At 38.0% G+C, this 28,000-nt stretch overlaps 5 protein-coding genes and 1 long non-coding RNA gene across 9 annotated transcripts; 2 read left to right on the top strand and 4 right to left on the bottom strand.

Moving 5' to 3' along the window:
- Positions 1–1,850: 1,850 nt before the first annotated feature.
- Positions 1,851–3,320, bottom strand: LOC119996352. Its single transcript, XM_038842943.1, has 2 exons — positions 2,551–3,320; positions 1,851–2,463 (listed from the first exon to the last, which is right to left on the bottom strand). Exons 1-2 carry the CDS (start codon positions 3,284–3,286, stop codon positions 1,991–1,993), a joined length of 1,209 nt encoding a protein of 402 aa, XP_038698871.1. The 5' UTR covers positions 3,287–3,320; the 3' UTR covers positions 1,851–1,990.
- An 85-nt stretch (positions 3,321–3,405) lies between these two features.
- LOC119996353 lies at positions 3,406–6,120 on the bottom strand. Its single transcript, XM_038842944.1, has 3 exons — positions 5,955–6,120; positions 4,715–5,063; positions 3,406–4,191 (listed from the first exon to the last, which is right to left on the bottom strand). The coding sequence occupies exon 3, from the start codon at positions 4,090–4,092 to the stop codon at positions 3,550–3,552; it is 543 nt and encodes a 180-aa protein (XP_038698872.1). The 5' UTR covers positions 4,093–4,191; positions 4,715–5,063; positions 5,955–6,120; the 3' UTR covers positions 3,406–3,549.
- Positions 6,121–6,530: 410 nt separating this feature from the next.
- On the top strand, positions 6,531–11,957 carry LOC119996613. Of its 2 annotated transcripts, XM_038843305.1 has the most exons (10): positions 6,532–6,808; positions 7,591–7,658; positions 7,759–7,836; positions 8,363–8,475; positions 8,572–8,637; positions 9,563–9,664; positions 9,765–10,335; positions 10,567–10,772; positions 10,928–11,091; positions 11,633–11,957. In XM_038843305.1, exons 1-10 carry the CDS (start codon positions 6,684–6,686, stop codon positions 11,766–11,768), a joined length of 1,629 nt encoding a protein of 542 aa, XP_038699233.1. In that variant the 5' UTR covers positions 6,532–6,683; the 3' UTR covers positions 11,769–11,957. The 2 variants fall into 2 exon arrangements, with proteins under 2 accessions (XP_038699234.1, XP_038699233.1); XM_038843306.1 differs by lacking the exon at positions 8,572–8,637 and having other exon boundaries at positions 6,531–6,808.
- A 106-nt stretch (positions 11,958–12,063) lies between these two features.
- On the bottom strand, positions 12,064–17,267 carry LOC119996612 (NADP-dependent malic enzyme-like). Of its 2 annotated transcripts, none has more exons than XM_038843303.1 (20): positions 17,135–17,267; positions 16,612–16,787; positions 15,695–15,815; positions 15,532–15,606; positions 15,066–15,217; positions 14,870–14,975; positions 14,717–14,782; positions 14,440–14,535; positions 14,254–14,325; positions 14,081–14,164; positions 13,901–13,999; positions 13,778–13,825; positions 13,644–13,697; positions 13,448–13,546; positions 13,237–13,326; positions 13,020–13,097; positions 12,826–12,900; positions 12,636–12,726; positions 12,386–12,514; positions 12,064–12,310 (listed from the first exon to the last, which is right to left on the bottom strand). In XM_038843303.1, the coding sequence occupies exons 1-20, from the start codon at positions 17,168–17,170 to the stop codon at positions 12,222–12,224; spliced, it is 1,836 nt and encodes a 611-aa protein (XP_038699231.1). In that variant the 5' UTR covers positions 17,171–17,267; the 3' UTR covers positions 12,064–12,221. The 2 variants fall into 2 exon arrangements, with proteins under 2 accessions (XP_038699231.1, XP_038699232.1); XM_038843304.1 differs by lacking the exon at positions 17,135–17,267 and adding an exon at positions 16,868–17,128.
- A 4,370-nt stretch (positions 17,268–21,637) lies between these two features.
- On the top strand, positions 21,638–25,269 carry LOC119995966 (protein SAWADEE HOMEODOMAIN HOMOLOG 2-like). 2 transcript variants are annotated; one of them, XM_038842448.1, is made up of 9 exons: positions 21,638–21,933; positions 22,548–22,633; positions 22,879–22,924; positions 23,069–23,171; positions 23,716–23,785; positions 24,254–24,305; positions 24,481–24,624; positions 24,748–24,867; positions 25,001–25,269. In XM_038842448.1, the coding sequence occupies exons 1-9, from the start codon at positions 21,871–21,873 to the stop codon at positions 25,043–25,045; spliced, it is 729 nt and encodes a 242-aa protein (XP_038698376.1). In that variant the 5' UTR covers positions 21,638–21,870; the 3' UTR covers positions 25,046–25,269. The 2 variants fall into 2 exon arrangements, with proteins under 2 accessions (XP_038698376.1, XP_038698377.1); XM_038842449.1 differs by lacking the exons at positions 22,548–22,633; positions 22,879–22,924.
- A 1,680-nt stretch (positions 25,270–26,949) lies between these two features.
- Positions 26,950–27,800, bottom strand: LOC119997419. Its single transcript, XR_005467997.1, has 2 exons — positions 27,366–27,800; positions 26,950–27,262 (listed from the first exon to the last, which is right to left on the bottom strand). It is a non-coding gene; the product is annotated as an uncharacterized LOC119997419 (long non-coding RNA).
- Positions 27,801–28,000: the final 200 nt, after the last annotated feature.

Genomic DNA, 28,000 nt, shown 5'->3' with positions numbered 1-28,000 from the left:
TTTAGTGTTAGATAAAACAAACCCAAACAATTCGTTTTCCCATTTTACTGTGATAATTGCTTAGGTTGACACATACTTGAATTTGTCAAAACATTCTCGTGGGAACAATATTTTATTCATTTTTTATTACTTGTGCCTTGCAAATATTTCACATCACAACTCCTATAATTATAATTTTTTATTGTTGAGCAAGAATTTTATTCCAAATCAAGACAGAATACATTATCATGCATCAAAGACCCAAACATTTCCAAAGGCCATCGGTCCATTTTGCGATATCAACCCCTCGCACACAATCCTAAACCCACCGGTTACTATTAGAATGAATTTACCAATCGATCTAACATCTTTAATATTTCTCATTATAAAAATAAATAATAGGTTAAACGAAAATTCCATTTACACAACTTTGGTGACAAATGGACATTGTCAGTCCAAAAATTGTTACTGAAAGCCCAATGAAAGGTCATGGGCTTTGAGGCCTTGTCTCTGCTTTTGAAGGTAAAATCTGGGCCACTTTAATTACCTCAAAAAGTGTTTCTGACGTAACCATTAAATCTGGGCCAATTGGGCCCATTCTATAAACCAACAGCAAAATCACTTGGTGAGGATGGAGAGAATTGCCGCGAGCCCGCTCTTCTAATGGGCTTGTTTGGGAATGCTGTGAGGTGTGGTGTGGTGCTGTGAGTTATAAAACTGTGGTGCTGTGAGGTGAGTTGGAACGCAAAAAGCTGTTTGGCGCATTACTTTTAAAACTGTGGTGTGGTGCGGTCAGGTCAACCGCAGTTTCGTGTTTTGAGTATAAAAATAATTAATAATATTAATATAAAGTAATAATATTATATAATTAATAATACTAATTTAAATATTATATTAGATAATTAATAATATTAATATAAATTAACAAAATGTTTACATTGCATAAGGGCAAATGCAATGGTGGGCTTTAGGGCAAGAATGGATGGGTTAAATGGATCTTTAATGGGAAATGGAGAGGTTGAATTCATACAATGATGGACTTTTTGGCAATCAAAGTTGCTGGACCAATTTTGGGAACAAATACTTCTATTGGGGCTTCAAATTGCTGGACTGGTGTGGGCCCACACAAACATCAACTGTAAACCTATTCTCTCTCCTGTGATACTGTTTTGTAAGAGATACTGTTTTGTATGTGATACTGTTTTGTATGTGATATTGTTTTGTATGAGATACTGTTTTGTATGTGATATTGTTTTGTATGAGATACTGTTTTGTATATGATACTGTTTCGTATGAGATACTGTTTTGTATGTGATACTGTTTTGTATGTGATATTGTTTTGTATGAGATACTGTTTTGTATGTGATATTGTTTTGTATGTGATACTGTTTTGTATGAGATACTGTTTTGTATATGATACTGTTTCGTATGAGATACTATTTTGTATATGATACTGTTTCGTATGAGATACTATTTTGTATGTGATACTGTTTCGTATGAGATACTGTTTTGTATGTGATACTGTTTTGTATGTGATACTGTTTCGATTACAAGACCCATCTCTCTCTTTAGTTTTTTTAAAAAACCCAAACCCATGTATACACACACACACACAAAAAATGGACAGGATGAAATTTAAAATTTTTCTTCCATCATTTACTATTTTTTTTTAAATATTGTATTTATTTGCTGTAAAATTTTATTAATTAAAATAATTATTTATGGTTAATGTAATTTTATAGAAAATCATTTTGAATAGTATATATATTGTTGTATGTTATTCAAACATTTGTCACCAAAATTAACTAACTAAACCAATATCTATTTAACATCATTGTACAATGGCAAGAGACAATACATTTTCATTCCTATCCACATCAGCAAAACACATTTCCCAATACAGTTTACTATCCCCATTACCTACCAACCATTGCATTTGCCCTAATAGTTTAAAATAAAGTAGTTTACATCATTTGATGACATTTGTTAATTAAAAAATAATAATAATAATCTAGTACGATGCAAACACTTCTGCCGCAATCATATCGCGGAGAGCTGCCATCTCTAGATCCTCACCAATGAATGGTTGGTCCTCCGAAGTGCTCGCTCCAACTCCACTGGTACTGGCTTCCATGCCTGATACATGAAGATTGTGGTCATCATCACTATATGCAGTGAAGTCCGGGTCATCCATTGCGTGCAATCGTATGAAATTATGTAAAACTGCGCATGCAACCACAATCTTCACTTGAGTGCGAAATGAGTAAGGGGGCATTGTTGATAAAATGTGCCACTTATTTTTTAGCACCCCAAATGTGCGCTCAATAACCGAACGGAGAGATGAGTGTGCATGATTGAAGGCTTCCCGTGGTGTCGATACATCAGGACCATTTCGGAATACTTCTAAATGGTATCTCTGTCCCCTATACGGTGCTAGATATCCACTTTGATTCGGATATCCTGAATCAACCAAGTAATATTTTCCTGTAACATATTGGACAGTTAATGTTACTTACTAACGAAATTTGAATTAAAATACTAGTTTATAATAAATATGTTCATATGACTTACCAGGGGGAGGGTGGGGAAACTTTGAGTTTCCATTAGAGAGAACCGTACTAAAAATTCGCGAATCATGCGCCGATCCCTCCCAACCCGCACACACATATGTGAAAATCATATCGAAGTCACATGCCGCCATCACATTTTGCGTGGTCACGCCTTTTCGCCCAATGAATCTTGTCCGATCATCATTCGGGACTGACGCATGAATATGTGTACCATCAATTGCCCCGATGCAATCCCTAAAGTATGGAAAATATTTGTCGTCTTCTTCTATGTACTTCGGGACTGTCGAATATGTTGGATCCCTTGGTCTGATAATATCGTCTGACATCCGAATCAAACTACTCAATACATTATGAAACTGGCGATGGATTGTTTCTCCAGAATGCTGGAATCTATCTTGCACAGTACGATTACCGACACCATTTCCTACCGTGTAAACAAACATCCCGACTATCTCCTTTACACTTAGTTCACGAGATGGTGTGAGGCCATACCTCGTGCTCAATTCACTACACAAGTCCCTGAACACCCTTCTATCCATCCTCAACACAGACAAACATTTTTTTCTATTACCACGTAACAAGTCTGTCATGTACATATGGCCTGTGTACCATGAAGTCCAACAAGGTGTACATTGATTATGAAACATAGCCTCACCGGCCGCAACAAGTGCCACCCCCGTAATAGCCGCTAGTTCTTCAATAATAAACTGCTCAGTTACATCGGAATATATATCCATATCCTGTCAAAAGCAAATGGAATTAACTTCTTGTTTAAAACTAGACAAATCGATATTAAGATTATATAACAAGATTGCCAATACCATTATAAGTAAGTCCAAACATTTAACAATTGAAATTCAATCACAATAAACATAACAACTACGATTATTGAAATGGAAAACTATTGTCAACATCTAATGATTTAAAGATGTATGAAATTTAAACATAAACAATTCTCAAGATAGAATAACTGTTTATTCAAAAAAATTTCTTAAATTCTTCAGTCACTGCCTCCTGCCCCACCCGCCTTTGCGTCCGCGTACATCATCTTCAACCATGCAAGCTGCCAGTCCCTGCGTAACATGGCAGTGAAGTACTCACGATGATCTTTGTTCTGAAACAACTTAAGAGCAAACATTAGCAAATCTCCCATCTCGGCAGTCTCTGGAATTTCCTCCAAAATTCTCATACAGTCAGCAATTTCAGCTTTTGCATATGAAATAGGGGTACCGGCAATTGCATTTGTCCGGCTGCTCACAGCGGACACAAGATTGCCCAAGGACTTGCTAATGTCTTCTCGATAATCAGACGCGGATGCCCTACGCTTCTTCTTCCCACGGCTCCCTGGTGTTACTGATCTCCTCCTAACTTGGCGAATTGGCGGAGTGGGGGAGCTACTTACTTCATTACTTTGCTCAATGTTTATGTCAAACTCTGGATCACTGGAAGCAGCAGAGCTGAGATGGATATTATCCACATTTTCTCCAGCGCTGGTCCTTTGATTAGTTTGGCCAGCATTTTGGTTAGATGCACCTGCGAACATTGCAAATTCACCAGTGGCCACAAGTCCATCAAATAGTGCCTCCAACTGCTCAAGGTTTTCTGGTCCCTGGCTTCGAAACTTTGCAACCTTTTTGTCTTCCTGAAATGTATTAGAAGAATATTGGATAGAATTCAATGTTTATATTGCATATAAAATAGAGCTTTTGAAGCACGTAAAGCATACATATGCAAATGATATAATTCAGCTTATATACTAAAATAAGGCAAAGCATATTAGTATTCAGTTTAGGAAAAAAAATTGACATAAGGTCCTAAAGTAGACATCAACAACTGACAGTGTCATACAGCAGCAATAATCACATCATCATTCACATAACTTCCTTCATATGTCCTATATGCATAACACATTGCATAAATTTCAATTTCAGGTCCATAAAATTGACATAAAATTCATACAGTGGCATATTAGACACTCACAAAAATCATCATTGATGACGTAAGTACCCAAAAATCAATATCCAACATGGAGACAATCACATTTATGCATAACAAATTGTATAAAGTTCCTTATAGGGACAGTTTATTGAAATAAAAATTCAAACAGCAACCTATATACATTTAAAGTGTCCAAAACATGCATAAAACTTTATCAACATATTTACCTGAATTCTTTTCTCCCACCAGTCATTATCGGCAAGAATAGTGTTACGGACACTATCCCATCCAGTCCCAGTGTCATGAATACGCAGTTTCTTCCACAATTTGTAATCCTTCTTCAGATTGTCTCATTTGTTCTTGAATTGTGGTTGATCATATCGCTTCCCTGTTTTCTCAAAAAAGCCAGTCACTATCTTCTGCCAACCTTCTTTGGTGAAGTGTGAACCAGGCCTACGTCCTTCATTTACTTGTTCGACACAAAGATCAACAAACACTTTGGTTTGGGAAGAGTCCCAATTGGCCTTGTCTGCAGCTTGGGTTGATGGTGCAGGAGGTGTGGTTGTATTACTCATACTACGTTACAAGGGCGATGTTTATAACTTATCAACAAATATATATGCTAAGGCACACAACTATACAATAAATAAAAATATACACCCTAATTCTATTGACACACAAATTACACTAATCACCATACCAACGCAAACTCAGTTTGCTAAACCAAATATTATTATTAAAGATAAACCAAACATCATGCACATGCTGTGAAGACAATGCAAACACGGATGCCCTACATTTGTTTACTTAATCATCAACAATAATCCAATATTCAGAAAATGTGTATAATATTCTCAAGAGAACATGAAAATTAAGGCAATACATACTAACTGTAGATGAATAAGATTAATTAAGTTGATGAAAAGTACTGAATATACATGTTAAAGGAATAAATCTTATAGCACATATGACAGATTTTTTAATCCAACTTACATATAGACAGTAGAACATTTGGAATAAATGTTATAGAACATGTTAAAGTAATAAATCTTATACCCTACAACCTACCTATAATCCTTTGCTGTGTAAAATGCATTAGAGAATTCTAACACTAATAGCATGGTGCAGTCCCTCATGCATGCATTCCTTCTCCTCACAAGATAAATTCTTTCTCTAATTATCTTTCGGTGCATGCATTCCTCCTCCTCACAAGATAAATTCTTTTTCTAATTATCTTTCGATGACTACCGCTTAAGGCAAGCAAAAAGGACTCGTCGATTCGACGAAATCATGTTCTTAACAAAATTATTGAGTGCAATCCCGAGACCAGCGTATGAGCAAGAGCTATGTGTTAGAGCCACCTCTATCAAACCCTAAAGGCAGACATGATTTGGCCGAAATCCCTAACCCTCACATCGCAAACAACAACAACGGTAAACAAATTGAATGGCCAAATCGAGCACATACCTGATTTGAGTTGAGCTCGTCGCGAATCCCGTCGTCGTAGCTGAGTGTATATGCAGCAGAGTCACCGTGGTTCACGTGAGGTGTCCGAGCTCAGTTGTGGATGGATTCAGTAAGATCGCGATAACGGAGATGAAGAAACGCGTACTTGTGTGTGTATTGTGGGCTGGAACGAGAAATTCACGTGGGCTAAAACGTCATCCAACGAACGTGGGCTGGCCGAAACGCCTGATGGACTGCAACAAACAGATTTGGCCCGTTACGTCCAACCGTAACACAAACGTGGCCCTATAACCGTGCTGCCAAACCTAGCCAATGAGTCTGGGAAACGTGAAACTTGGGAGTATAGAATGGATGCCGGTGATCCAAACGGTCGGTTGTTAGTCTTTTTAAGAAAAGGGGGCTTTTTTTTTTTTCTTCTGCCACAAAGAAAAGGCCCTCTTATGCCTTCTAAGGAAACTTACTTTTGATTTGTAGCCGTTACTTTTAACGGTAAGATAAACAAAGTTCCAATTTTTCATGGTTTCAAAATTCTTGAACATCACGTGCTTTTCACGCTGGCAAATCGATGACATGGCAAACTCTAGCGCGCGGTAGACAGACGGAGAGAATTGGTGAAGCAAATTGTTTATAGAGTTTCGCCGCGGAGTTTATTTCAATGGCGGGTTCATGTGAATCGTGAACGCATTACTTTACTACAATCTTAAGAGGAGCCTGGGCACACACAGAGAGATGGAAGATCAGAGGATAACAGAGGCGGAGAGGCAACAGATCGAGCATATTCGAGAGCTCGATTTTGAGGAATTGCAGGTTGAGGAAGTCGATGAAGACTCCTCCGATGACCACCTTGATGCGAAGTAATCGCCGCTACTATATGCTCTCTCTCCCTCTCTCTCTTTTCCCCCTCGTTCCTTAACTGTGAATTTGATTATTATCCGCAAATTCGTATATCGGATTCATCGGTTTTGAGTTATTATGCGCTAGGGTTGGTGTTGCTTTTTAAACCTGGTCTTGTTGACCGTATTCACTGGGGGGAGTGGGACGAATCTATTGATTCCTGTCAGGAATTCAATGAAAAACCGAGAGAACGGAGGGAAGAACGGAGGGAGAAGTGTTTGAACTGAAACTTCTATCTTTTTCGAAGATTGTTAACGATAACACTAAAGAAGTATCGAAGAACCCTTTTTAACCAAGATTTATTATTACGTAGTAAACTGTTTAACGCCCTGTTTGGTTGCTGAGAATATGTAGAATTTTCGAATCTGTGTTGTCAGCCAAAATAGATGTAGAAATTTAATCCTTCAAGTGAATTAAGATAGAAGTATAAGTATTATCAAAACCATGGTTTCCTGACCACAACAATTGATTTAACGAAAAGTGTTATCTGGATAGACTGGATTGTGTATCTGAGAATGAAATTGCTACTCCGAGTCCATATTTGCTCCCACTGCAGTGGATTCCTTGTTTTATGTTCCTTCTTTTTCGTTTCCCTAAACCATGGAGGTATAGATGTATAGTTGTTGTATAAAAGGTAAACAACTCCCTTCTTATTTTTTGTAACAATATGTTTTCCATACTATTATTTTTATTTTGATTTGACACTGATTTTACCATGCATATTTTTTGTTGTTGATCCAAGTGGTGTTGCCTCCTTGAATGAGTTTACGTTCAACACTTGTCTGGCTTCTTTGCATACGTATCTTGGTGGTATGCCTTTTCCATCTTGACTCCTGTTCTTTCTGTATGTCTTATTTCAGGGTGTGAATCAATCTGATTTAACCTCTTTTATGTGAACTAAATGCTACAGAGGTTGATGATACTCACAACAGAGTGGCTTTTTTGGATGGAGGTGCCGTTTTGAACCTCCCACTGTTCTATCTTGAAGGTAGTATGTACTTCATTTGTTCATGAATTGATACTAGTCATTCAGCTAGTATCAATTTTTAAATATTCATCAGTGCCTGCCCACAATGCTTGGTTTTAGCATGGGAGAGAAATATTGATTGCATTGGAAAATATAGTACAGTGATTGATAAAAGTCGAGAAACTTTACAATATAAGCAGTAAGATTGTTTAACCTGCTGTTTTTTCCTGGTCTAACTTAAACGCTAATCTTCCATTAATGTTTTTCTTTCACGTAATAGTTGAACATGCAATAATGTTCCGTCCAGTGCACGTTACTTTTCCTAGGTACTTGAAGCCAGGTAATATGAACACCATCTTCATAGAAAGTAAGCTTTGGACCATTTTATCTAAGTAGCACCTGATGTGCTAGCTATGCAATACACGATCAAGTTGTTGAAGAACAGTAAAATTTTCACTTTATCTGGTGTCGTGCATGTTCCTCTCCCATGAAACTGTTTATTGGAATCTGGAAATTCCTAATTTTCTACCTGGCTTCTGTTTTTTAGGAGTTGTTCTTTTCCCAGAGGCCACTCTACCTTTAAGAGTCATTCAGCCCAATTTTATATCTGTTGTCGAGAGGGCGTTGGCACAAGTTCATGCACCTTACACCATAGGCGTTGTATGTAAATTCATACCTATTTCTATTCGCTTACTTGTTCTGTGAATATCTATGTCTTAACATTTTAGTTTAAAGCTTAATGAGAAATATGTCCAGGTTCACGTTTACAGGGATCTTGATAATAGACGAATACGGTTTGCATCAATTGGGACAACTGCAGAAGTAATTACTGAACTCTAATATGGTTTCTTTTTTCTCCCCCACCACCTGGAGGAGGATGATTGAATATTGCGGTGTATCTTAATTACTGCAACACATGATGTTAGGACTCCGTTATCTATGAAACTGACAAGAGATATGCGTGTGTCGTTGATGATTGAGAAATAGATGTGTTTTTTTTGTTCTCATGTGTGAATTGTATGGAGGCAAATGGATAATCCCATATGTGGGATGTTTTGGGGTACAGTTATGATTGGAACTCCCACATCGGAAAGATAGGAGAGTTAAGTTCTGTTTATAAGGAGGGCAAATGCCACTCCTTAACATGTCCAATAAGTTTTCACAAAGAGCCCATGAAACATTGGTATTGTGGAGGCTTGTTGGACTACAGTCGGTCTATGGGTGCATGCGTCCATGGATGTGGGCTGGGCTCGTTGGACTGTTAGGGGGGTTTGGGCATGGACTCTCTAGAGCCCATGAAACACTGATATGGAGGGGTCCTTATCATATAAGATTAAGCTCCTTTTGCTAACATTATCTTATTGAATTGAGAATGTTAGGCTTTTGTAAAGAGTAGTTGTCTACATCATCAACTTAATTGTTGTAAATGCATTGGTACTATCTTGATTTTGCAGCACCATGCCTTTCTTTTCAAGCATTCTTATCTTCTGAGAGTACAATTTGCTCTAAGGTGTTGTGGTATATTGAATTATTTTTAACTTGTTTATCATGTAAGTGTTTTTTTTGGGACTCAATTAAACTTTTTTAAGTTCTAAATTCAAATGCAAGTGGGATAGAATGCTTTCTTGAAAAATCATGAATGTAACAGAGGAAGTTTTAGGGGAAGTTAAAGATTTTACAACAATTGCCTTGGGATCTGGCTGTATTTATATTGTAGCTCATGGGATATGTAACCTCATTCTTACAGATTCGGCAGTACCGGCGATTGGAGGATGGGTCCATGAATGTTGTTACTCGTGGTCAACAGCGTTTCCATCTAAAGCGCCGATGGATTGATATTGAAGGAGTGGTTAGTAAATTTATAACTGAAAGACACCTTCATATTTCCCACTTCCTTTTTGGTTAAATATCTGGTTAATGGCTCATTGGTGAAATTTTCTTCCTTCTAGCCATGTGGTGAGGTTCAAATTATCCAAGAAGATCTACCATTAAGAATTCCTCGGGATGCATGCGGAAAAGTGCCACCATCATCTAAACTGCATGGTCGTGGACCCTTATGCCGGCTGCCTTTAAATGCCACATCACACAGCCATGGAGATGGGGACAATGATTCAGAGGCAAACTCAGAGGAAAGCTTTGAGAATGAGCTTTCACTAGCAGAGAGGAGAATTCACAAATCTGCATTTGATCCCTGTTATGGGTATGACCCAATGGATGAATCCACAAGTAGCGATGATGACAAGTCTGCATGTCAATCCGAGATCCGGTCTAGATGTTCCCCCCAAAGTGACTCAAACTCCGTAGAATCTTTGCATTTATATGACAATAAAGAAATAAAACATGCTGCTGTAGAGATTGGGAATAGTTCCGGATCAGCAAGGCCCTCTTGGAGAGGGGATGGGTTAAGAAGGTCTTGGAGAAAAACTGATCTCACCCAGTTCCATTCAGTTACAAGAGCCTTTTGGCCATATTGGGTGTATCGTATGTATGACTCCTATTGTCTTGCTCAGAAAACTGCAGGTAGTTTGAAATTTTTTTTCTTCTTTTGTTGTTCATCCCAGACGTTTACTTATAATATTGTATTATGCAAAATACTATGCCTTAAATTGTAGTCTTCAACATCTGTCTGGCTTCTAGGTATGTTTTAAATTTTTAGTAACAATCTGATTTTGACAAACATTAGAATTTAAAGAGATAGAAAACTTATGCCCTCTTTTAATGTTTATGGTTTTCTGTTTATCTTCTTCGTAGATATGTGGAAACAGATAGTTGGAACGCCTAGCATGGATGCCCTTGTGAAGAAGCCTGATCTTTTATCATTTTATATTGCCAGCAAAATCCCTGTATCTGAATCTACAAGACAGGAGCTTCTGGAGATTGACGGCATTTCATATAGGTTGCAGAGAGAAATCGAGTTACTCAAGAATTTTGATCTTATTCGATGTAGAACTTGTCAGGTAATACATTGTCTACTCTTTTTCAGACCCTACCTTGCAAACATACACTTGCATGTGCATGTGTGCAAATCTGTTTATGTCACCTGCTGATTGGATGCAACAATACATATGTCCCTAGGTTATCGAATTGTTTTGTTCCCCATTTCTTCATGCAGACTGTGATTGCAAAGCGAAGTGATATGTTGGTGATGTCTACCGATGGTCCTCTTGGTGCCTACGTGAACCCAAATGGTTATGTGCATGAGATAATGACTCTTTACAGAGCAAATGGCTTAGCACTCTGGGGCCATCCGCAAACTGAGTACAGCTGGTTTCCTGGGTATGGGCATCATGCCACACACACCTGTCAATTTTCTTTATGAAGGCATACCTTTGATTAGTGGGAACATTACCAATGAAAGTGTTTTTAATATGCTAGAATCAATTTTTAGTTAGTTGTGAAGGGCACCCAGTGTTTTTCCTTGATAAAAGTTTTACCATCTAAGAATACTCTTTTGGAAGCTAAACTACTACATAGGAATTTTAGTTTATTCAAAGCTGACCGTATTTATATTTGCATTCAGGGAACTTGCATGGTAAGGAACTAAACATTGTAGATGATAAAATATAGGATTATGCGTGGGGCAAAATGCAGCACATTATTTGTTGGCATGTGGTATCTATTAGTAATCTGCAAGTGATTGTTGTGTTTGATATTAACTTATTACCCTTCAAACATGGGAAATCTGTTAACCGTGTATATCAAATTTTCTGGTGATTAACTGCCAAATATTGCAGAATTTCATACTGTTTTATGTTGTTAGTAGTAATGTGGGAAATGATTATGACATTACTATGCAACTTATTTTCCATCATTGCAGTTATGCTTGGACAATCACAAACTGTGCCACTTGCGAAACCCAAATGGGATGGCTATTTACAGCCACAAAGAAGAATTTGAAGCCGAAATCGTTTTGGGGCATACAGAGTGCCCAGGTTGCAGATGGTGTGCATTAAAAAAAGTATGTTTCAACTGTCTTTTAGATCTCTGTCATTCTCCTTGTGATGAGCTTATTTTGTATGTATGGCACGTATATCACTTGCATCATACAGGTCCTATAACCTTATATCATCTTAATAGGTCATATGTCAGTGTTGCAACAGGTTGAAAGAATTATTTACATACTTATTGGTTTATTTTCAGCATTAATTGTTTTCGGAAAGGATTCCATATTTCCATTTTCCCTCTATTTTCGTTTGAGAAGTAGTAATTTGTCGAGTAAAAGGTATGCAGATAAGCTGACATGACATATATGTTGATAACAATGTTTTATTTATCAAAAAATTGGATTACTTGGGCCGGGATTGAGGAAATCACAGGTACAAAAAGACATTAAAAAAAATCTGGAATCTGGAAAAACATCCTTAGGACTAGAGCTGATTGCTAAACGCGTCTTTTCGCCACCATGTTCAGCGGTAGTTTCTGTAGACTGGGCTGTACATACAGCTCTCTGCATGCTTGACAAGATCTTTTGGACGAGGGAGACGAGATGCCAGCCCTGGGAAAGCATATATTAACGGTTAATGGACGTTTTATTGTACATATTCGCCAAACACATCAGAAAGTTACTCACCAAGTTCATAAACCTTAGCAGCAACCTTGGCGGCAATGTGAGCTGATATTTTGCGGATATTAGTGAATGGTGGGTAAATCAGTCCCTTGTCGTAGTTTTCTTGGGTCACTTGAGCAGCCAAAGCTTCAGCTGTTGCAAAAGAAAAAACAAAGGATGCCTTTAATCCCACGTTGTCAAGGGTCTCTATAGGCGGTAGCTGGTTCATTAGAACTTGAATATAAATGTGTTAAAACAAACTTCATTTACTTACAGGCTGCCAAAAGCATGTCATCTCTCACACGAATGGCACCAGATATGATCAACCCCAAACCAAACCCGGGGAATATGTAAGCATTGTTTGCCTGAACAGCGAGAAAAAAAAGAAGAGAAAAGCCATCAGTTACAATCAAAATGGGGTAGAGAGTATTGTTTCAAGAAATAAAAATACGGATAGTTCAGACCTGTCCGGGGACAAAAACTTTCCCATTATACGTAACAGGGTCAAATGGACTTCCACTAGCAAAGATTGCCCTACCCTGCAGATAGAAGAAGGGTAATTATGAAGATGATGTGAAAAGAATAGTTAGCAAACCCTGTTTTCAAATTGTGCAATCACAATATCTGATCATAAAGAAAAAAATATATATATATTTACCTCACTCCATGTATAAGCTTCTTCTGCTGTACACTCAGAGTGTGAGGTGGGATTGGACAGAGCAAGAATAAAAGGTTTCTGCATGCCAATTGTTGAGATCAGTATAAATATTTCCTGGTAACTGATGTTTGATTATTCTGAACAGAATGGCTTCATGGATATATGCATTTGTGGGTGCCAGAGAGGGGAGAGAGAGAGAGAGAGAGAGAGAGAGAACCTCATTGAATGATGACATGGCCTCAACCACCTCCTTTGTGAATGTTTTTCCTACTCCAGATGTCCCTATCAGCACTGTTGGTTTAATTTCCTGAAAAATCAGACTTATACGATGAGCGGCAAGTTTTATTTTTTGTATTTTTTTTTAACTGCTTTGAACTTGTGCATATTTTAAGTTTAACTTCTTTTCTCAGATTCAACAATTTTTGCACCTTAACAGCATCCACGAGTTCCTTGACAGGTTCATGCTCATGAGCCCAAGGTTTCTTGAAGTGCTGAAGTGACTCTTTACGGGAGCTAACAATCAATCCCTGTTTAAAAAAATATTGTCACAGATGGAAAATATAACTAAAGTAAATTCAGATGTTCTTCAAACAAGCATGAAACTTTTATAAGCTTTCATACGACCTTTGAATCCACGAGCCAAATTTGCTTGCGCGTCTCTTCAACCGGAGCTTTGGTCTGATAGAAGTAGTGCATTGGTCATTCACCAAGCTCACGAGAAAGAAATTAGAGGACATGTTCAAACAGTAAGTGTATACCTGTCTTGAAATCTCAAGAGCTATAAGCTCAGCTATGCCCGTTCCAGCCTATAAAATTAATGAATGCAAGTGGGACAAACACTCTAAACCACACGCGTACAAATAATAGTCATGAAGCCTTACCTCTCCGGCACCTAGGAACAAGAATTTATGGTCACCTAAGGTTCTGCCAACTAGTTTCAGAGCTGCAAGAAGCCCTGCTAGGACCACAGATGCTGTACCCTGCAATCAGTAAAGGACTACAATAAGAAAAATAAATAAATTTTCTTTTTCAAGAGGAGTTAATCTTTTGTGACATTGCACCTGTATGTCATCATTGAAGACAAGGTGACTTTGGCTGTATTTGGCCAGCAGCTCAAATGCATTGTGGTTCGCAAAATCTTCAAACTGAAAAACATATTCAGACAATAGAATCATGTCCGGAATTGGGGGGGAAAAGAATATATATGATTTCTGCATCGGAAAAAATGACTGACCTGTACAAGGACTTTCTCCCCATAATTTTGCTTAACTGCACTCATGAACTCTTCCAGAAGTTCATTGTATTCCTAAAATGCAGTAAAAGTCTCGTTACATTTATAGAATTGAAACGCATTTGCAGTTGCCTACATTAAATTGAGAAAATTTTCAAGACAAACAAAAATAAATGAGAAATCACAGACCTGTCCAGTTGCTCTCTTTTGCTTAAGTCCGATATAGAACTCGTCATTCAGTAATCTCTCGTTGTTTGTTCCAACATCAATGGTTACAGGCAAGCACTGCAAATTTTGATTACTGGTTGAGAAATTCAATGACTTCTATGTATGAATACCCTCAATTTTTTTTTCAGTACTGTTTATAATTTTTATTAAAACAATTTATAATTCAACAAAAGAAAAAACAAAGCTAGAAAGATGAAGAAATCAGTCAATCAGCTGTAGAAGTTCTAGTGAATCTTACTGCTGAGGGGCGTACTCCTCCTAGTGCTGTGTACAAAGAAAGTTTCCCTACAGGAATCCCCATTCCCTGACAGCACAGAAGCATGTATGCAGCTTGTTATTTTTATATAAGTGGAATATTCTACTTTAAAGGAGTAGTGGATGGTATCAATACCTGGCAGCCAAGATCCCCTAACCCCAAAATACGCTCACCGTCGGTAACAACTATAACTTGAATGCTTTTCTCTGGCCAGTTCTTCAATACTTCAAGAACCTTGCCCCTAAAAGAAAGGTCGCCCTTCAGTTTCCACCACACTGCTATGCAACTTAAACATAGTAAACACAAACAAAATGCCAGTAAGTGATCATACTTCTCTTTAAGACTGATGTAGAGACCCTGAGGGCGCCTGAAAATGCTCCCATACTTCTGGCAAGCTTCACCAACTGTTGGAGTATACACAACCGGGAGCAGTTCCTCGACATTATCAATCAGAAGCTTGTAAAACAGCCTTTCATTCCTCTCCTGTAAAACGTAACAGAATCTTTGTCACCTAATTAGCATGCTGCTGCTTAGCGGTTTAGCAGTACTGAATTTTTTTTATTGTATGTTCAATATAATAATCTCAGCCTAATGAATGGAGATGGGTTCCTCAGTGGTTGGTAGTAAATGGTTAAAGTATCCACTAGCTGTGAAATTAGTGAAACCTGATGACACCTTCGGATTTCGATACAGTAAAACAGATAGCAGATAAAACTAGAGAGATGCAACTGTGATGTCACTTTGATCAGCATATTCACAGCAAAAGAGAAAAATAATTGCAGTAGACATGAATGTACCTGCAAATCCATCATTGCCATGTATCGTTGCAAAGGAACTTGGTACTGGCGAAGATTATGCATCAATTTCTTCTCCTGATCACCAAAGAGATTTTAGAATTGGTAACAAAAAAAGCGCATGAATATCAAATGGGGAGAAATGTCAGCAATGTCAAAAGTTAACCTGCAGCTCCTGAGTCGCAATTGCGGGAGGCAGAAGCCCACGCAAGTAATGAGCATCCCTCTCTTTTTCATTGAAAGCAAGACCTTTGTTATGGTGTGGGTCTCGCAGCAATGTATATCCACTGTAGCACAAATAGATATATTAGCTGACTAGCAAACCAAAGTATAAAATTCTGCATCATTTAAGACCTCAAAAAAAAATACATATGCCATTTTTAGCAGAGAACTAAACTTTTGAAGGTATTCTAGCTTCCAACCAAGCTTGAATGAAAATACCATAAAGCCAGGTCAGGAATCTGAAACTTTTAGTTTTTAACTTTAGATAATAAAGAGCAAATGTCCTCGGAGATGAATACCCAGTATACACGAAGTAAAGTAATAACAGCTGCTTCATATACATCATCCATGGACATGGTTTGGCATATTAAATTTTCAAGGCAACCTTAATCATCTTCATTGTCCACAAAGTATTGTTCTTCTGTTTCAAGCGAAGGAGACAATAATTTATTGGGACAACTCCCAGATCTACATGCCCATGGAACCAATCGTATTTAATTCTCTATGAATCCCCAAGGAAGATCCATGGTCTTATTAAACTGTCCATCCATTTGACAAACCAGCATGGTAGAAGAATCTGTTATTAAATTCAAAGGTAATAAATATTATATACAAAAATAGCACAGAAACACCCAGATCTGAGGAAAAAAAAATCAGAAAAATTGAAAAAGAGAAGGAAAAACCTACATCAAATAAATACAAATAGAAAGGGAAAAAAAAACAAACAAATAGAACTGCAATGGAAATGGAAAAATTGACATAAAACAAAATACAAAAAACAACAAAATAAACATTTAACTTCAACACCATAAATTAAGATCAAACAGCGTATCTCTATAAATCATGAATCGGTGCTCTCACCTGGCTACAGAGACAGTCCAGGGGGTAACTAGCTGATCCTCGGTGGCACTATCCTCACCGTACACGTCCTCAACACCCCCAGCCACACCATTCTTGTAATCCTTATCTATTCCATTGATCAATACACTCTCCATTGTAGCACAAACCCTCTTGTCTCCTCTACCAATCACACGCCTCTGCAAAATCACAGAGAGCTAAAGAAACAGAACACCACCCAGAAAGTAAATACACCCAAATGAACGCACAATACACGCACTCTTTGCGTTTTGCAATATCCCAGAACAACAAATGCCACTTTTTATAGGCTACCTCGAGAAAGGTTTTCTGGGTGAATCAAGATTTGGTTAATTTTCCATGTCAAAATAAATAAAAAAAATTACAAGGACTAGACTTCCCACGTGTACAAAATCGACGCTGACTAATAAAAAATTAACAATGAACAATTCTGCAAAATGGGCTCGTCGTAATTGTAAAGTCACAGCAATCTGTGGGGACTCAAATATTCGCAAATCCTGATGTGTACCATGAGAACAGAGAGCTTGTTCAATGATATCATCATATTCCAGGAATGTGAGTTGTCCCCTAGACCGCGTTTGGAGGAAGAGTCAGAGAGAAAGTGGAAGTCTGCCTCAATTTTTAATTTTTAATTGAGACCTGGAATCCCTTAGAAAATTGCTAAATTTTTTTTCTTTTTTTTTTGAAGAATCTGTTTTGATTATATTTAATTATTTAATGTGCATGAATTTTTGTTATTAATTTGACGTTAATTACACACAAACCCACTCTCCAGCTATTAATTATCTACCAAGCCTCATCACCACAAATCATCCACCGTTAATGTTTCATAAATATCAACTCTACCCAACTAAATTTTCTATTTCTAATTTATTTTTTATAATCGAGAACAACATTATACTATAAATTTTCTCTTTAAACATTCCATATGTGGGACACGAATACATGTTTCTCACCTGACAATATACTAAGATGACACAAATGTATTGCTCATTTGCTCCTCTTGAGAACTCAATACCTCTCAAGTTCATACCGGTTCACCCTAAAAAGGATTCATCACTTGATCATAACCAAATGGTTTCCATTTATAACTATGTACAATTGCAAATTAAAAATTACTGGTTTAATGTTAAATGGTTACTATAAATTACTGTAACAAAACATAAAACTTATAGAATATACGAGGATTTTAATTTTTTGAAAAACAATGAAATATTGGTTTTAAATTTCAAATTTGTCTGCGATTGTAATCTCTGAAAGATGAACCCATCTGGGGTAGGCATTAGCCAGTAAGTGGTAAGACCTTACATGTTTGACGTTCGAATCCAATGTGAAACCCATTGGGGCAAGGCATCATTGACCCAAAGGATTTTGACCTCCTTCCACCACGGCGCCACCCATGAGTTCTCCCTCTTTTTTTCCTGACAACAATATATATTGATGGGAACAGTTAAATACACCTTAATTTCTATTACACACAATTCCAGAGTTAAATAAAATACACCACAAGATAAATTTAAAATTTATGTATTTTTATTAATACACTATCTCAAATTTACTATTATACCCTTTAATGTATTTTGATAAATGCTCACCCACAAACAAACATACAATCCCATCCATTTGTTTCTCAAAAGGGCGGCCGACTTCAAGATTCGAAGTGAGATCAAGAGTGCGATGCATAGTCATATTGTATCCTGGGCAGGTGCAGATGCGAAACAAGTAGTTTCTCCAGGGATCAGCAATTGGATATGACCAGGACCTGGAAAGAATTATTATGCTTTTGATAAGTTAATCCGTTCAAAGTCGCCCGGGTAACCATAACAAGGTAACCGCGTGTTCTGAAAGTACAAAAATGAAAAATAAAAAGTAAGAATCTTTTTTTTTTCACTGCATGTAGACTCAGTATATGAGATCTTGAAAAATCCCTACATAATTTCTCAAACGTATGTCAGTGCAATTTAATTTCACAAACCTTTCAGCTAGGGGGTAACGGTTCTGCCAAAAAAGGCCCAATGACTTTGCATGAACAAAAGTTTAAAATAATACCCTTCAGATTCCAAAAAAAATTATATATCTTTTTTTTGAAAATTTTTTCTTCATGCTGGTGATTCTTAAGACTTGTATCCCATGAGTTACGTGTAAGCCACTGTCCACCGATGTAATTTACAAGTAAAGATATAATCTCTCGACCAAGAGAACCTCTCAACCAATAATACATTTTTTAGGACAAAATCGTGTGGGTTTTAGCCCGTAACGATAATACATATACGAGAATTGTTTCATCAACATTACAATAAAAATACAATTTCATCAACCATGATTAATCATGCATTACATAATCATTCTTAATATGTATATATAGGGAAATGGATGAGAAGTCTCGAACTCAAGATCTCTATGAAATACCACACACATGAGTGTCATGTAAATTATTCGTGATTGTCTGCTACCATATAAATTATTCAAAGAAGTTGCGTGTTCATGACTTCATGCATACCTAACCTTACGCGGCTACTTGTTCAAGTCAATTGAATTTAATAAATTGGTCTGGTGATTCATACTAATTGACACCATGACTACGTCAAACACAGTGACTAAGTTGGATGCAATGGAATTCTCACCTTTGAATTGAAATTATAAGTAAGTTGTCACACTTAGTCTTCTCCCCAAAAATTATAAATAAGTTGAAAGTAGTGGTTTGGTGGCCAATAAGGACCATTTCAATTTCTAATCGCTTCAACCACTATTTGTATTGGATCAAATTCACTCATTCAAATGTAATTAATTACGACCTACAAATTTTGTTAGTACCATCATCTATTTAAAATCAATTCGACCATATTTTATAATAATAAATACTATCATTCATGTCTTGTACCATATTATTTGAGGTCGATTATACGAGCTTAAAACAGAAGCCAATTTGATTTCATATATTACCGGTTTGGCAATTGTAGTGGCCAAAAACCATCATATGACTCAACCAGCGATATTGTTCGACGGTCAACGCAATCTGGGTCGGTCAACACCAATTTATGCTGACCCACTCGATCAGTACGAGACGAAGGTAGATCAGTCCATCGGCATCCAATGCCCTCAGCACAAGCCCATTTGCATCCAACGCCCTCGACAGCCCACAAAAGGGCGCACAAGCCGGAGACGTTCAACGTAACTGATCATCAATACACAAAGACCACACAAGCCTCATGTATGCATCCTACACCATATTCATACATACATTCGTACATGCATACGTCCCGCACCATATTGATCGTACACCCAAACCACTATCTCCTATCCTGACTTGGCCGCCCTACGACAACGGTCGTCTGAGATCATTGTCGAACCTGACCCCGACAAATCGAATAGCCTAACACGCTGTATCAAACAGTTTGCAACCACCTCCTGACACCGAGCCGTCTGACCACTGTACAACCCTGACCTTAGCGAACCAAAATAGGTCCCGTGTCCTGACATTCGACACCACCTTCCCATATCTGTATGCGAATTGTACTATAGTATCCCATATGTCAGCCTTGGTCGGCAAGTAACTCCACTATAAAAGGCCCTCTCCTCCTCGGGAGCGGGGATACGAAATCAGAGGAACTTAGACCCATTCTCTCTCACTTTCTTGAACCCTCAGCTCATTCACAGCCCTCTTGCATCCTACATCCACCATTTTCATATTAGCATTTATACTTTACGATTCTTATATTTTTGTTTGGACCCACCTGATTCCGATTAACTGACTTGAGTGTTGGAGATTCTTTGATAGGTACCCCACTGGTGCCCAAGTTATTTGACCTCAATCTTGCTTTGTTTCACAGGATCCCGCTGTAGAAGGCCTCCATGTAACGGCCCATCCCGCAGGATCCAGCCGGGCCCATGAGCCGCTACCCCCAACCCCTCTCCTGCGCCATGTGCCAGACCCAGACACGGGCACGCCTGCACACGTCGACACAGGTAGGTTGTTGATAGGAGTCGAACCTTCGACCTCCCACCCTTTAACATAAGTTCCTATACAAGGCAACTCATGCTACCAACTAGGCCATGGCTTAGTTGGTAGCATATGGTGCCTTGTAATAGGACCTATGTTAAAGGGAGGTGAGGAGTTCGACTCCTGCCTTCAATAACCCACGTGTGTCAGCGTGTGCAGGCGTGCCCGTGTCTGGGTCTGGCACGTGGCGCAGGAGAGGGGTTGGGGGTAGCGGCCCATGGGCCCGGCTGGATCCTGCGGGATGGACCGTTACACTCCATATAAATTACGTTAACTTTTGGGGCACCCTAATTAAGTACCACTACTCTTGGAAATCTAGATGATAAAAATAGTTGATTTAATAAAAAAAATGATAAACATCTAAACATTTGGTATTTGAATCATCACAATTGTTGAATTAGATACACAATATTCAAAGTGAATTCGTGGACTCAATATTTCACACATAATGCACATGAAATATTGTACGTATAATTGAGTAGTTGTGATAATTGTGATGTCATTATCAGCTACTGAAATCCCTATCATAATTTATATAAAAATCAACATCTAAAACAATTTACTATAAAAACATAGTTTGCGCATTACTTTTTTTAGATTCAAATATGTTTATATTCATTTTTATCAAATATATTTTATTTAAAAATATGTTCATTTTTTTCTCCAAAAATCTGTGAGATTTGAAATCAGCGACGTGACTTGTTTTTCTCCATTAAATAAATATTGTGTGGCTCAGATCTACCAAATAGCAGTACTGATAAAAAGGGAATAGCAGCAAAAGATTTATGAGATTTGAAATCAGCGACGTGACTTGTTTTTTGACCATTAAATAAATATTGAGCGGCTCAGATAGACCAAATAGCAGTAAAAAAAAGGAATAGCAGCAAATCTGAACCCTCCACGTAAGCAACCAAACCGACCTCTAATTGGGCCATTTGTTTTGGCTGATCACAAAGCCCAATAAAACCCAATGGATTTATACGCCTCCAAGTGGCCCGTGTCAGTGAGACAACTCACACACCAGTTACACCGCTTCAAGGAGGCATGTTTCGCATGTCGCACTGCCTTGTGTACAACTAACAAGGCGCTTAAACCAGTCGTCCCTCTCACGGAGCTCCAAAAGATGGAGGAGCAAATTCTGCTCCTCTGAAACTAGAAATTCTCAATCATCTAGGGTGTGTAATCAGTTTGTCTATCATTTGACGTAAACAGCGAGGAATTAGGGTTACCAGAGGAAAGTGTTAATGGATCGTCTTCGTCCCAGGCCCAGGCCGAGGCTCCTCTTCTCTGGATTCACAAGGGCTGAGGTGACCACGCGATTCTCTTTTGATTTTGGTTTTGTTTTTTTTTTTTCTTTTCAATCGGGAATATTTTCTATCTCAGCGTGTTATTTCTTTCTGAACTTCTCTCATGGTACTACACAAATGTGAAACCTGATTTTGTACTGCTGTTTGTTTCTTCCGTTATATATTGATAATTCTCCGGTGGTGATGTATCAATTTTTGATTGGACTTTTGTTTATATCTGTTTACATTGCGCAATCGTGGATGCTGTTTGGATCGGTCTGAGACCAAAGGAATTGAAGCAATAGCGCGTACTTTAAAATCAGTTTTTCATGGATTTTCCGAACATTCTTTGGCATTATTACACACTTTCACATCCATACTTTTATAATTGTTATATGATTGTGACCAGCTTCTGCTTTGCCAAAAACCTAGGGTGTTTATGATCATACACAAAGATCAGTCATTAGCTTATAAGTTTTTAATTAGTTCCTTACTCCTTAGTCCCTTTGACAGTCCATGGGAATTCTGAATCTTAATATTCGGAATCGCTGTCATTTTCTGATTTTATTGATTTTATTAATGCCACAAGGGATATGTGTGTGTTTTTTTTCGTTCTTTTCTCCCCCATCTTGCAGGTTGAGAAGATGGAGAAATTGCTGAATGAATCAGATGTTAAGTTGATGGACAAGGAGTTCTTCCAGAAAATTGCAAAAAGTTTTAAGTGAGTTTGCACTTATGTAAATGGTTATGGCAGAATCAAATTACTTGGTTGGTTCGCACCTACACATGTTAGTGAGACAAGAGTATTTTTGAGATTAGTTCTTAGGAATATAATAATTACCCCCTTCCGCCAACCAATTAAGGAAAAAAGTTGTGAAACCTTTCAATAGGTGTCCTTGATGCCTCCTGTGGCCATCTGTTGTGAAGTATGGATAAATTGAACTAAGTCATGTAATGTCTTTGCAGTTGCTCTTCTGGTCGTGCTGGGAAACCTATTATTAAATGGACAGAGGTTAATTCATTCATTCATCTTCTTATATTAGTATGACATTTTTACTGTTGTTACTTGTTTGATCATGTTGTTGGGGCACAGGTCTTGGTCGTGGTATTTTTATACAAATGTTTTCTAACTCCTACTCTCATGACAAATTGCCAGGTCCAAACTTGGTTTCAGGAGAGAGATAAGCACTGCATGCCTATGCCCGAAGTTGTTCCAGCGGCCAGTCCTTTAAGAAAGACGCGAGGACGTTCCCCCATCAGTGAGTTACTAATATAGTAAAAGTTTCATGGATCAAAACTATGACTAGTGGAAAAGTTCATCTTATACCCCTATCTATTTTTGGATTGTAAGCAACCCAATTTAATGAACTTTAGCTAAATAATAATTTTAGAATCGAGCAGTATATCTTCTCAGCAGTGTCCAATACTGACTGGGAACATGGTCATTAGGTCAAATGAGTAAACTTGATTATTATGACTAGTGAGATTTTTGTTTCTCCATTGCTTCGTATAATCTGGAGTTGCCCTGTTGACATAGCTATGCATGTATCTACCTCTTTATATGTTCAACTATCTGTGCATGAGTGCTTGTTTACCTTCTATTTATGATAAAACATTCTTATCTTACTCTCTTTCTAGGATTCTGATACACAGAATTATCCAGGTTTTTGACACTGAATGGATGGTTTTGCTTCACTATGTATAAAGCACAATATGTTGCAAGAAGATGTTTGCTACAAAAGTTGTACCGGTTCCTGTGATATGAATGATGACTTTTACTTTCCTATTTCTAATGATGTTCAGAAGCAGGAAAAGAGCTGCCAGATCTGTCAGAGTTGGAATTCGAGGCCAAGTCATCAACGGATGGGGCATGGTAAGGTTTTAAGAGAGATGAAAAATAATATATGGAAAGAGCTTTAAGCATCTGAGAACTTTAAAGCACTAAATGACTTGGGCACTGCCTCGATGGAGATAACTTAGTTATCATTTTTCATATACTTAGTTATACAAAAATTCTACACAGAGATGGATAAACTAGTGAAGCAAGAACAGGGAGAACCTTGGCCACTTTAATTAGTGCTGCTCCTCAAGAGAGTTTTGATTTTGAAGCCTCCAGACTATTCTTTTATGTATATTGTTGAGAGGCATGAGCTAGGGCGACAGGCTTGAGATATTGTTAGGAATCATAGTTTTTGCTTTATGGTTTTGGATCTGTCTTTTATAGCATCCGCATTCTAACATCCTCACCTTTTCTTTCCCATTCCTTTGTGGGGATGTATATACATATATGGTAAACATTTTTTTATGCTTGCTCATTTTTTGAACCTTTTTGCTTTTGCAGGTATGACGTTGAGTCATTTCTAACTCACAGGTTTCGGAATTCTGGAGAAGCTGTGAGTAAATAATAGTTTCCCTTCCATTAAAATAATAATAATAAATTATGTACATAAACAGAATAATATAAAGTAAGGTGAATGTGAAAAATTAAAATGAGAACGCTAATAAGTAGCCAATTTTCTTACCCTTTTTGGTTTGTAAGCATTTATTTAAATTTTTTATTTATTGAAGGAGGTACTTGTTAGATTTGTTGGATTTGGGGCTGAGGAGGATGAGTGGATTAATGTGAAGAAGGCTGTGCGAGAACGCTCGATCCCTCTGGAGCATACAGAATGTAATGCAGTGAAGGTTGGAGATCTTGTGTTGTGCTTTCAGGTGATTTTCGTTGCATTCTTGTGCAGGACATCGTGCAACTTATCAAAATTATTTTTTGTACAGTAATTTTAACTATAATTGATTGAATAGTACAGCTTACTTATGGCAGTTGGTTATGTTCAGGAGCGAAGAGAACAATCAATCTATTATGATGCTCATGTTATTGAGATTCAAAGAAGATTGCATGATATAAGGGGCTGCAGGTGTCTTTTTTTAATTCGATATGATCATGACAAAACTGAGGCATGTATTTTCTTACTTGAAATTCACTATTTTGTATGCATGGGTTTCCTTTCTCTCTGGTGCTTCACCTTCATACCACCTGGTATTGATTTGTCACTTATAGTTCGTCAAAAATACCTACTTCTTTTGCCAGGAAAGAGTTCATTTAAGGAGATTATGTCGCAGGCCTATACAATAGCAGTTCAGGAGATATTTTGATGTTCTGCTACTCTTCAGCGCATTTCCCCCCTCATGTATCTGGGCGGTGGTCAGTCCAATAGGGAGGACCATTTGAAGTTAATATTAGTTATTCAGGGAGGAAAAAAGGATTTTTAATTGACATGTTACCGCTTGCTGAATGCTGATGCGGATCCATTGATTTAATTCTTCTCTTTTGAAATTATCTTTACTATTTTTGCTATCACCCTGATCCAAGATTTAGCAGCCTGGGGAGGAGGTTATTCAATTCAAATTTTTTTTTTTAGTTTTTTATGTTGCTCACTAGAAGTTGATACTGGACTGGGCTTGGGCAGAGTTTGACAATTTTTCATTTCATGGGCTCAGACTGGGCCGGGCTCACCTACAATATCATGCTAGAACCTCTTCTAAGTATAGGTGCAATACTGACCAAGGGCCCGGCCCATTTTTTAAGGCACCGGGCCGGAGTTCCGTCCAACAAGACCCGGGGTGCAATATGGGCCAAGGGTCCATTGGCCTGGCCCAATAGTGATTAATGGACTGAGCCGCAGTTTCCGGCCCACAAGACCCGGGCCATTAGAGACGGGCCGGCCCTTCAAGGGTTTGACCACTCGAAAAGCTAATAAATAATTACAAAGGGGATTAAAAGTCCAATAGCATCTATTGGTTAGTACTTGGGATTAATCGCTTGAGATCTCTGGTTCGAGGCATTTCTTCCATAAAAGTAATTTTATTAAAACAAGTCGGGCCAGCTGGGCCTTACCTGCTAACATGGCCCTCGGGCTCTACCTAAGCTTACCTGGTCACGATTTTAGTGATTGACGGGCCCATGGGACCTAAACTTGCCAGGCCGTGGTATTTGTGATTGCTGTTCCGGCCCAGCAAGGCAACCATGAGGTCCGGGCTGGCCCATAATTACACCTCGATTCCTAATTTTCTACGTTAGGCTCAAAGAATATTGTTAAGAAAATAAGCCCCAAGGATCCGGACTCATAACCTAATCTGCCAACGTAAAATGGGCCGCCAAACATTCCCAAGCCCATATAAAGAAACTTTTCCAGCTCCTTCTGATCATACTGAATGTGCAAAATGGAAGATTGTGAAGTGAAAAGCCAGTAACATTTTTGTCAATAGTCCGACATTTCAGTCAATTTTGCCGTAACCACCACTTCAAAGCAAACTTGCCGAAACAGCTTAAAAATCATCGGCAATTAAATCATTCACCTCGGCATCTGGATGGCTGACAAAACTAACCAATACCCTGCAATCAGAAAACTCAAAAAAGTATAAACTGCTAGATCCCTTCCTCCATTTTCTAGTGGCTACTACTCTGTACATAACAAAAATATTCACAGATTAAGAATTAATTGGAAATGTATCAGGTCATCAAGGACAAGATTGTAAACTAATTAATACATAAGCTAAAGATTTCTAAAACGCAAGGGGTTACATTTCAGCAACTTCTCACATCCCATAAACCAGAAAGAGAAGCACCCACATCCATATCCTCTGGTAATGGTTGTAGAAATAGTGGTTGCTTAACCACAGTTGTTATCATCAACTTAACCTTCATCAGAATAAAGGATATTTTGGTTCCTGGAAACACAGGAAAACCAGGATACAGTTCACCGACTTCCCAGCACATGTACTCCGTAATAATGCTATGGAGTGCCCCTTTAGTAACAGAGCTTCAGACAGCTAACACAAGCTAGCGACATATCAATCACCTTATGATGCTTTCAAAGACGCAAATTATAAATGGTAAGCAGAAGTGACTTCACTGAAATAACTTATTAGCATTTCAGGAAATCGTGACCGTACTAGAAAAGAAAAGAAAAGAGATTATTCATATTACATGAGTACAAGATATCTGGAGACCATACAATTGACAATTAAACTGGCAGCGGAGGGGGAACAAAAGTTTCCCTTTTCTCTGAACAATATTGCAATCAATGCATGATCAATTTTTTAACCAAAAGCCGTAATGAAAGATGGCAATCCAGCTATTATACATTAACGCAAAATTTACCAAAACAATTATTAGAGAAGCTAATTTGGTTCTCCATTAACAGAGAACGAGAAAAGAAAAAGATGGTGAAATACCGTCATATTTGGATGTCTCTTCAGTTATGATTTTGACTTCAGATAACTCCCCACAGGCAAAAGAGCAATTCAAGTACCATGTGACAATCCAATGAACTTAAAGCTATGATGGTACCTATTTGTCGAGTTTATACACAGGTTGCATTAAAACAGAAAACACAAGCATCCAGCGAACAGAAATAACAGAAGACACCATGTGACCCAGAACAGATGCTCACCAGTTGCCGATAAGCAGGTAGCACATCAACCAGAGAAGTGACTTGGAAAACATAGGTTGATGAAGATGGAAGAAAACTCTGGGCAGCCATGAACTCCAAGGTATAGGCATCATATCCCCCTTGGTACATCTTGGAACTGATAATAACAAATAGCAAGCGATTATGAGAAAGTGGAAAGATGTGCCCACCGTGGCCCAGCCTTGGGGAGTTTCCTCGTCAGAAAGAGTCTATCTAAGAAAATGCAACCACAACTTAGCCGTGCACTTAAAATAAATTGAAGGCTCCCTTCCTGCCAATAAACAGTGAAAACCAACAAAATTCACGAAACAAATCTTTACAAAAACAACAACAAAAAACCAGCCACACAACTCGAGTACAGAACAGCCTGAGCTGTGGCTTTAAATTTGGTCTTGGACACAATCTCAATTCCCCCCCCCCCCCAACCCAAAAAAAAAAAAAAAAGTTACCTGCACAATCTTAAAATGCTGCCTTCCAGACGATAAAACAGCCGAACTACTATTTTGAAATCTTAAATATCTCAAGCACTAGAGCCAGAGAATCACGACCAATATCATTTTTCGAATGATGCCATCCACAAAGATATCATGATTACCTTAAAGTTGAAACGATCTTCA

Source organism: Tripterygium wilfordii, chromosome 4 (assembly GCF_013401445.1).
Source record: "Tripterygium wilfordii isolate XIE 37 chromosome 4, ASM1340144v1, whole genome shotgun sequence".
Lineage (NCBI taxonomy): Eukaryota > Viridiplantae > Streptophyta > Magnoliopsida > Celastrales > Celastraceae > Tripterygium > Tripterygium wilfordii.
The sequence above is the reverse complement of the archived record's forward strand: the minus strand, read 5'-3'. Positions and strand labels throughout refer to the sequence as shown.